Source organism: Poecilia latipinna, unplaced genomic scaffold, assembly GCF_001443285.1.
Source record: "Poecilia latipinna isolate Pla-1442-1.1 unplaced genomic scaffold, P_latipinna-1.0 Scaffold1733, whole genome shotgun sequence".
Classification (NCBI taxonomy): Eukaryota; Metazoa; Chordata; class Actinopteri; order Cyprinodontiformes; family Poeciliidae; genus Poecilia; species Poecilia latipinna.
In genome coordinates this window covers 144,911-155,376 of record NW_015114349.1, presented here as the reverse complement: position 1 = coordinate 155,376, position 10,466 = coordinate 144,911, and the positions used below count along the sequence as shown (strand labels likewise).

General features: G+C 42.7%; 1 protein-coding gene across 1 annotated transcript in view; it reads right to left on the bottom strand.

Moving 5' to 3' along the window:
• Window positions 1-9,551, bottom strand: part of LOC106964884 (A disintegrin and metalloproteinase with thrombospondin motifs 2-like) — a 21,950-nt gene extending 12,399 nt beyond the window's left edge. The window contains exons 1-9 of the mRNA XM_015060649.1: window positions 9,449-9,551; window positions 7,869-8,025; window positions 6,915-7,020; window positions 6,566-6,709; window positions 5,944-6,076; window positions 5,200-5,232; window positions 2,080-2,193; window positions 1,839-1,984; window positions 920-1,080 (exon numbers count right to left, since the gene is read on the bottom strand). Coding sequence (XP_014916135.1) covers window positions 920-1,080; window positions 1,839-1,984; window positions 2,080-2,193; window positions 5,200-5,232; window positions 5,944-6,076; window positions 6,566-6,709; window positions 6,915-7,020; window positions 7,869-8,025; window positions 9,449-9,466 — 1,012 coding nt within the window. The 5' untranslated portion in view covers window positions 9,467-9,551. The remainder of the gene's footprint in view (window positions 1-919; window positions 1,081-1,838; window positions 1,985-2,079; window positions 2,194-5,199; window positions 5,233-5,943; window positions 6,077-6,565; window positions 6,710-6,914; window positions 7,021-7,868; window positions 8,026-9,448) is intronic.
• Between the last annotated feature and the right edge of the window lie 915 nt (window positions 9,552-10,466).

The window sequence follows — 10,466 nt, the reverse complement described above, 5'->3', positions numbered from 1 at the left end:
TGGAGTCACCCACGCAGGTGAAACAAGAATGGTTTACAACTCAAACCCCCCCCCCCCCCAAAAAAAATAAAAAAAAAATTAGCTGCTTGGCTTGGCTGATACCTCATGTTTTCTCCTCTCAGGAGTAATTCACAGTACAGCTGTTGATACAAGGGAAATTCCCAAAAGGGGGAATAAAAACAATTTGTTAGACAAATATTATAGTTTCACATCTGCAGTTGACATTCTCACACTTATCATGGAAGTCAAAGATGATGGATCGTGAAAGGAATTCAGTTTCACCTCCTTCAGAATAATTTTTTTCCCTCACAAACACACACTGGTTTGGACGTTTCACACAAAGAGAGGTAATTTATGACGCTGAACGCTTTACTGAGAGAAAAAAAATAATATGGCATTTAGAAGTAACAAGATTGAAGGAAAAACAATTTAGGAAGGTCATTTAGATAGGAAGTAAGCGCAGTGCTTTGCTGTACAGTTGCCCTTTAGATGGATGATAATTTCACGTGTATTAAGATGGAAGTGACAGTACAGCTCTTAGATGGGCTGGAGCTGACAATTTTATGCATGCAGCCATGTTGATTTTACTATTTCTTCAATGCAAACAGTTTCTGTGCATTAGATGGCGAGCTTAGGGCTTGTTGTTTGGTATTAGTGGGATTATTTAGATATGGTGAATAAAACCTGGAGAAATCTGAGGATTAATGAGATTAAGATGTCTTTGGGTAGAGGAGGCAAAAACTCCCAAATCATTTCCAATTGTTAAATATATGCCATATCTTAAAGATATGCCTTAAAGCTGAGCTCCCATTAATCGAATAACACAACGCCACAAGTTCTAAATAGCATAACACACAGGCCCAGCAGGACCTAATCACTCCTGGTTTGCTGCTGTCAAGCTGGTTCAGTGTCTACTCACGGTCTGGGTGTTCATAAGGCAGCCAGAGGTGCTTGTTGATGTACTCTGAGGCGTGGCACTGCTCCTCCCTGGGATCACTGTAAATGTCTTCACATTCATTGGTGTTGCACATCTGGAACTGGTAAGTTGCCCCTCTGCAGGGCCGGCCACCATTGGCCGGGCTGGGAAAAACAAGAGGCACAAGAAATGTTCTTGGCGTTTTTAAGTGGTAATTTGTTCTTTTGCTTTATTTTTTTATTTTTATTACACTTTAAACTGAAATGATCTCTTTAACCCAGTGTTTCTCAGTTCCGGTCCTCAGGCTCTCCTGCTTTGGCTGTTTTAGTAGTTTCCATTCTGCCACACACCTGGCTTGAACCTGTGGGCGATTTAACAGGCATCTGCTGCACTTGATGGCGGCACAGGAGGTCATGCAATCATATGAATCAGGTGTTCTGGAGCAGGGACACATCTAAAGTCTGCAGGGCAGTGGGGCGGGGGGGAGGGGGGGGTGGCGACTGGAACTGAGAAACATCCTGTAACGCTGCCTTAAAAATACACAGTGGTGGTCATATTCACAAGTACACCTGGTAATCGCATCCTAAATTGAAGAGAAGTCCAACTTTTAATTCTGCAGTAGGTAACTTGTACATATGTACATAATTCTTAAAATTGTGACCATGTCTTGACCTCCCCTAGGTCTTGCAGACAACTCGCAAAAATGCATTGCTCCTTGTTGGAAACAACCAATCAGATGCAGGAGGCGGACCTGGGTGAATTTAAAAAGAACAATGTGCGCTAACACTAGTCGGTTGTCAGTGAAACCATAACATTTTTGTTGCGATCCAGTTGCATGATTACCTTATTTTAAATCTGTTTACACACCTCCACCTCATGGCCGTGGCGGACACTAGACACGCACTAGAAAATAACGTCATACCTGGGATTGTCACAGTTTCTGGTGCGAAACTGCACTCCTCCCCCGCAGGTTCGTGAGCACTGGCCATACTCGCTCCATGATCCCCAGTTTCCATCTTGCTTCATGATGTCCGGAGTCAACCAGATGCAATGACCTTTGAAGCAGTGCTGCCCGAGAGCACAGAGACATGCCTAATTTAGTAACTACATATTGTGCGTAAAATCTTTTACAATATGTTTTTCTTGTAAAAATGTTGCAATACCTTTCCATTCCCACACATGGTGCCATCAATGGGTGGCCCCTTCTTGGTTTTGCAGAAGAACGGATTGTCTGGGTGACTGCACCACAGCTGCTTGCAGGGGTCAAACGTACGGTACTGTTTGGGAGCACAGAGGTTTCAGCATGTAGTCAAAAACAGCAGCTCAAAAATAAACATGTTGCTTAACAGGTCAATCAAAATGTAAACTGATGGGAAGTTTAACACTCAATAAAGTTGAGATGGGAGGAGAAATGCCACAACAGTAGCAAAGACAGAAACATACCAAACAAATACCAACACTTAATCTTACGCAGAGCCACTGCAGTTTACACTGGGACCCACTGAGAAACACACAGCAGTTCATGCAAATTCTGTTGACAGATACAGAGCCCTGCAAAAGTAATCCTACCTCTTGTTTCGCATAATCGCACTTTACAATGACTAACATTAATAAATTTTAATAGGATTCTAGGTGACAGACAAACACAAAGCAGCAGTAAATTGTGAAGTGGAAGGAAATTGATACTCAGCTTGTAAGTCCTTTTTACAAACAAAAGATTCTGATCAAAATATATTCGTACTCAGACCGTTTTACTATGATAACCCTAAATTAAGTCTAATACAAATCCACCTGTGTGCAATTTATTCTGTATACAAATACAGTTCTCTTAAAGCATCAGAGGTTTTTGTAAGAGAAGCTGCTTGTTCTCTACAAACAGCTTCACATAGACCGAAGAACACTAACTAGATGAGAAATAAAACAAACAAAAAAAACAAAACTGTAAAGTTCATAAAATCATGTTTAAAACTCTGGTAAGAGAGAGACTTTACAGTGGAAAAGCAGCTTTTTGATGCCCAGCCTGTTTGGTTCTACCCCAGTTCTTAGCGTCTCCACTACGATCTGCTCCCCACTGTTAATGGTGTGCTAATAATTAGGAGCGTGGGCAAGCCAGTAGTGTGCAGGAGCTGCAGTGAAATGCTCCAATGATGTTTTCAGCGACACTCGGCAATGGAGAACCTCATGGTTGTGGTTTTTATGGAGCCAACTAAACCAGATATTTCATTTTGCCTTCTAGAAATTCATTTGTGGAGCAAACGTAATGAAAACCATTCAGATCCAGAGTTTCACACAAAGCTGCAGCTCAGACGAAACCTCGACCAGAGCTGCACAGTTCCTCGCTTCATCATTGCTGTCCACTCCTCAGAAAGACTCGCTGCTGCTTTGCATGGCTGCAAAATCATTCCGCTCCGAAATGCATGACGCATGTGTTCCTGGCGCTGCTCGTGATTAAACTCATAATTACGCTAGTCCGCACTGTGCAGTTCTTTGATAGCAGACGCCATGACTGCCGGTCCACAGCGCTGGTTGAGAGGTTGTTTGGAGTTTGCAGTGACGTACATCACGGGCCAATCAATGAATGCAGTCTGTTTTCGATCAAATTACTTGCATGCATTACACTTCTTAGAGCGGCCAGTACAACTCCCGAATTAGGTTCAAAAAAACGGAGAAGAGCTGTGCTGAGCCATGAATCTGGTCAGGATGGACCGAAGCAGAACTGGTTGAAGCCACTCTAGTGGAGAAGCGGGCTCTACTGAGTGCTGCCCAGTCCTTCATCTGAACAAAAGCATGGAACAACGGCAAACCCCTCAATGCACTGCAGTTCCCCTAAACGTACAGGCCAGGTAAATAAAGCTATAATCAAAGAGATACTCAGGGTAATGTTAGAGGAGCTGCAGAGATCCACAGCTCAGGTGGGAGAATCTGTTTACAAGGCAAGTTTTAGTTGTGGGCTCCAGAAGACAGACATAGTCAATAAAAGCCACACTGAGTCCAATGAGTAGCTTACCACTGCAGGGGACACCGGATTCAGGTGGAAGAACATAATTTAGTCAGAGGATACCAACACTGAACATTCTGACCTTCATGCAAACCATTCTTTGAAGAAAAACTCAGTGCATATAAACCTGATCACTGGATTCACTGTGCAACAGGACAAAGACCCACAGAGCTGCAACTGTCTGGATCAGTGTATTCAGTGTTGGAATCTGATTGTGAAAGCAGTCCATACAGACGTTCTCCTATTTTGAAAAAAAAAAAAAAAAAAAAAAAGCATGAAAAGAATGGGCCGTAATCCCAGCTTCTCTTTTCCAAAAACTGATGAAAAAAAATGACCAAAAGCATCTGCAGCTACAATTGAACCAAAAGGTGATTCTTACAAGTTAGAGAGGGCTTAATAAAAATCTACATCAAACATGATATATGTATATAATTTTCCTTCCACTTCACATTGACTTTTTGCGTTGATCTATCGCACAAATCACGCAGCATGGCGTGCCTGTAGCAATTTTAGAACTCCAGGTGTTATATATACTTTTGCAAAGCACTGTAAGGAGGGTCAGAGGGCAGAGTGTTTCAAGACAAAAGGTGAGACATCTGTGACTAATGAGATGTCTCTCGACATGGCTTCAGAAGCAAATTCAGCAAATTCCCCTCCTTGTCTAAAATGAATCAAAGTGCCATCAAACAAACCAGCCTGCCCTCCTCTCTCCTTTCCCCAGAACCTCCCACCTACCATGACCCTGAGGGACTTCTACAGGTCAGGAGTTGACTTACAAACATCGGCTCAGACTGCGGTAGGTAATCGTCAGCTATATATAGACTGGAGGATCCTAAAATACAGGAAGGAAAAAGGGCCTCTGTTCTGGCTGAGCCCTTTCCCCCCCAAGGATGGGGAAGACTTCTCTCCAACCTTTTCCACTCGTTTACAGTCATAAAAGTGCCAATATAATGAGTCTCTTCCTACCAGAGGTGCAGTAATTTACCACCCGTACGCAGAAAAGGACTCCAGGTACAGTGCTGGACGGAGCCATAAGGGCCACACAAATGAATTGCAAGTGTCCCGTTGTTTTGAAGGATTTTATAGTGGCTTTCTCTTAAAGCACAAGCATTTTAGAATCCTGCAGACCAAATCCTGACAAAACTGAGACGCAGAGTACACAATCAAAACGGAAATGAGGGAGCAACATTACATACACATGACTTTGGGTAACAAAAAGAACGAGAAAACCTAACAAAACAAAATGACACGTCCACACGTCCTCCTGGAGGTGGGGTGGCCTTACCTGCGATCCCGTCTGGCCCACCTTTTGTAGCTGAGGGAAATGAGTTTGACAAGAGAATAGAGGGTAATCTAGCAACGTGTGCAAGCCCCTGAGCAAACCCTTAGTCAAGAAACAGCTTTGCAACAGCGTGCCACAGTGGCTTCACAGTCACAGAAAAAGACGATGCTGACTGCAAAGGAAGTACAAGATGCCAGAAAAGATGCTGCAGCTTGATGAAACTTCTCTAGTGATGTTTTTGTCTTTACAAAATTTTTATCTGTAGCAGGGTCATGTAAAGGCACTGTGGTATCAAGGCAACTGAGAGGCTATAAAAATAAACTTTATTTTATTTTTTGTAATTAAATTAATGACATTAAGAAATAATAGCTAACAAAACCAATTACCTGCTTTTAAGCAAGATGTCAATCCCACCAGAGGCCGGGAGAAGAAACAGAGGACATCAGAAAAAATGTCAATGGCTACATAAGTCACTTATTTTGGTCAAAGGTAATACACTAGCAGACAACACTGGGCTCAGTTAAGAAGCCCAACTCTTAAAATTTGAGAAAATACTTAAATAATTCAAGCTACTTTACAAACCACAGTGGAAAAAAAAAAATCACTTTCAAACTCTGTCTGTTGAGGCTTAACATTTACCTGTCACTTGTGCTTAGAAGCTAAGGCAACACTAAGCTTTGACTGAAGATGCGCTCAGTGTGATGATGAATGAAAGTCGAGCGTTGACAGACTACGGGGGTCTCTTACCGCGGTGCACATGGTGTAGCCCACACCGAAGTCAAAACGACACTGTTCATTCATGGAGTAGTGCAAACCAGGAAGTTGAGGCAGCGACGGCCAGTTGTGGTCAAACGGGTCGTCCCGGAGACAGTCGTAGGAACTGAAGGGGAAGTGAAAAACCTTTCATTTTCTTTCCTTACCTGTAATGTTCCTACATTTCCTGGTACCTCTGGAATAAATGCACAAGAAAAGCTAACCTTTTTTTAAAAATGTATTTATTGTTACAGCATGTACTAAAAAAATAAGTTTGTCAAACTGAATATTTTGCTCAGATTTGCTGATTTATCTGATTTTAAAAAATGGTTCCGACTAGGATGGATAAGATTTTGTGCCCTGTTCACACTAATATGAATATTTTATAAAAACAGACACATTCTGCTCTTGACAATAGGTCAAATAATATCTTGGTGAGAAAACCTGAGATTTTGAAACGCTCTTTGTGGCGTGTGTCTGTTTGAGCTGAACATGTCAAATCTCATGGCAGCTGCATGTAAAAAGTAACAAAACTTGAGATCAGAGCTGACCAATAGGAGTCTCTACATGTAAAGGCTCCTGCATGTACTGATATGTTCTGGTGCTCATGTCTCACTGAAGGTAGCGTCCCAGCTCCTGCATGCTACATCTGGACCACTGGAAGCGGTGGAAGGCAGCTTGCACCAGAGGAGCCATGATGCTGCCCATGGGCACCTCGTCTCCGCAGCGGTTCCCCTGGCCATCGTGCTCCATCCCAAGCCTACGCAGAAGAAGAAGAAGAAGAAGAGTGGTGGTGGGGAGGACAAACAGCAATAGAGACAGAGCGGGAATGTGTGGGAGGAGTAGATGAAGGAGCAACAGAGAGAGGATTCAATCGTCACATACTGACCACTTGAACAAAACCGTGATGAATTAGAAAGCGACTGCTTTGCTCTCTGATCTACTTTGTTACTGGTGACACTTACACATGCCCGGTTTCATGGGCCACCACAAAGGCAGAAGAGAAACCATCCTCGTGGTTCAAAGTGCAGCTCCTCACCGGGTGGCACATCCCCGTCACCGGAGCATAACCTGAACAACAACCAGGGGGAGAGAAGTGATGTTTGAGATTTACCGACTTACTGCTGCAGCGCTGCCGAAACACAATCATAGACAAAATGACAAAATGCTATACTAGCTAGGTTTAATCCTCATTTAGGTGTGCATTCTATGAATAAATATGCTTTTTATTAATTATTATTATTATTATTTGGTCAAGTAGACTTCCTTTATCAAATCAAAAACACATTTCTGTTTCAATTTTGCTTTATTATTAACAGAACAGCTCTACTCATCTTAAAATTACTTTACACACACACACGGACTCCATTTACTCTTCTCGTTACTCTTTTAGCTGTTTGGTTTGCCAGGATTTTATTTCAGGGGTGTCACATTTTTGATGTATGGTTCCGGAAAAAGGCACTGTTGAAGTGCGAGCCACAAACATTTACATTCATGTGTCTAATCTTAATTCCAAGACGCTGGCTTCTCTCTTTGCAAATGCCAGTCTTCAGCTTCCTGTGTGTGTGTGTGTGTGTGTGTCCTGCACTCTCTTTAATTGTGGAGCTGTGGCTGCCTCTTCTCTGTATATTGATTTTCTGCTGCTGAAGGCTGCGCCCAAGGGCAGCTGAAGGGCTTCTGGTTAGCTAGGCCACTGGCTTTAGAGGCCTCTCCCCTGGGCCTGGCTGTTAGCTTGTGCTCTTCTGCACAGAAAACCATCAACCACTAAAGCCACAGCGCACCTTGCAAATTATATGAGGCAAAGGAAGGAGGGTGCACACTTCTCTATGTGTCTACAATCTTTTTCGTTAAAAGTGTGAACACGCAGCAAGAATATAATGCACAACAGCGTTGAGTGTGTTCATCGTGTCCTTTAATACCCTGCATGCCCGTGGGCCCAAATTCTTGGCGTGTCAGGAAAATGGCGTGATCATGATACTCGGCGTCTCCCGTGTCTTGCTTCTGCTGCAGAAAGGCCCAGCGACACACGTTCTCCAGACTCTGAGATGGGTTCCCAAGTTCAATCAGGCTCATGGACTGAAACGCAGAGCAACACGAAAGAAGTGCAGGGATTATTAAAAAAAAAAAAAAAAAACAAGGACATCCCTGTTTTAGTTAATGTATGTACAGCAATTTATTTCACCCTGTAGGGGGCAGTGTCACTGTGTACTTTTCTTTTTTTAATAATTTTTTTGATCTTAAAAGATCTCACAAACTGCTGGAGCATTTCTTCCACTTCATCACACAGAGAAACACACAGTCTAAAAGAGATGTTCGAAAGCAGCACTCTGTTAATGAGATTTAAAAAAATACCAGACTCCTTTAGAGCTATATTTCCGTATCTAATACGGATCTGTGATCTTCATTTACCTGTCTGTTTTCAAGGTTTCTCTTCATATCTCTTTGCATTTGCCTCTTTTTTTGTTTTTTTTGCTCAGTGTTTGAACACATGCCTAAGGTGCAGTTGGTTCACAAAAGGAATGCAACATGAGCGAGACATATGGCCTGCCTCTGCACACTTGATGGAGTGCTAAGTATGCATTCGGCTCAGCCCTCATGTAGACGGCGATGGGTGCAAATGTAGCGCAGTGACTGCGTGCGAGCAAAGTGTGGGTGTGTGAGAGTGGCTGCATTCAGGGTCACACAGTCGATCTGCAGGCTGTCTGGGTGCAGCTCTGTTGCTGTGGTAATTGGGAATGATGGACAGCCAAAGCTTTGGGTGAAGCTGCACAGGGGCTGGCCCTGAATGACCAATGCATTGTAGCCTGTGTGTGTGTGTGTGTGTGTGTGTTGCTCCTGACTTTTACTGGGGCTGTAAGGGCAGGAGCAGTGGAAGAACATCAGAGATCACCTATCCACCAATAAAGTCATATGCGTTATTCAGTGGGTGATCCCGTCATTCCTGCCAGTCGTCATCCTGCCACGCTTCTCAGCACAGACATGCAGATAAAGTTACAGTGAGGAAGAAAGGGACGCTGCCCCTATTGCCCGTACTCTTTATGAATGAAGGAGAGCTGTCATTGATTATTTACCTTTGTCTAGACTGGAGATGATTCTGTGCGGCAACCTGGTAGGAAGAACAGCGATTGCATAACGGCCAGAGTTTCTGTGTGCTTTGGTGGTGAACTGTGAAGGCGTGCGACTTGGAAAAAACTCCCCTGAGATGCTGCATGCTTTTAGTTCCTCTTTTGCTCAGTCCACTGGAATAACAAGCTCTGGGCATCAGTCTGTGTGTGTGTGTTTCCTGATGACTGGATGTGTGTGTTGTATATTTGTTTATAAGTTTGCTTTAGGTACTTAAAGGAGGAGTAGCGAAATCCCTGTGTCACGGATAGTGCTGACATAGAAACAAAAAGACAAACAGGGCGAGCCCAAATCCTGTTGTTCTAAAGCGTAAGCGCTTCAGGAACTGCGGTTCGGTTGTTTTCTCAGCAGGACTTCGAATCCTGTCAGGTCTCACCTTGCCGTAGCCCAGCATGATTATCCGCACCAGCACCACATTGATTTTTGCTCCCAAAGAATCGTCATGGTAGATTTCGTTCACCTGGAGCCACAAAAAGCAAACACAAAAGGCAAAAGCTGTTAAATGAGATGCACGAGTAGATAAGACGTTGGGAAAGCGTTTTCTGTCCAGAAGTTGTGTAAGACTAACTGGATTCACACTGTTGTTTGAATGAAACTCAGATTGAGCTTTGCAGCGACACAATCCTCCGGCACGGGTAGGTATAAAAAACAAAAGATTAAAATGGAAAAGAGCTGCATGACCACTGTTAGGTATGCTGCGGGCCGACTTTTCTATCAATGGATTTGGGAGACCTTGTTAGAGTTTATGACATTAGGAACTCCTATTGATACAAAGACATTTTTAATATAATACTCTGACCTCTGACAGAAAACTGAAAATTGGTCATTAATGTGTCTTTAAGCAGGGAAATGATGCATAACATCTGGTCAAAACAACAGAGAAATGGTTCACCAAACATAACAACAACCCCCATAACCTTCACCGAGACTGAAAAATCTGAAGCATAGAAACGTCAACAGCCTGGAGGAGAGTGGACCCCACAGGATCAAATGTTTCTAAGCTCAAAGTTAAGTGACACAACTGGGGTTTTATCTTAACACATTCACAAAAAACAAACAATAGAGGTGGGCGTTTTGATCATTTGATGTGGTTTGCGTTTTAGGTGCCATTATATGACAACAGTTGTTTGGTTAAAAATAAATTTTAACTTTTCTTTGTATTTTCATGAAAATCAACACACTTTAAGTCATATCTAAGCTCAGCTTCACATATGTAAATTAGTTTAACCAGACTGAAAAAAAAAATATATTATGTCACTAACTTTTATGACTTTACGGCCTTCTAAATTACCTCTCAAATATCTTTATTTCTAAATATTGTCAATTTTACAACCTTTAGATTAATATGCTGCTATTACAATCAGGTGAAAAATAAGGATGTCTTTAATAACTAT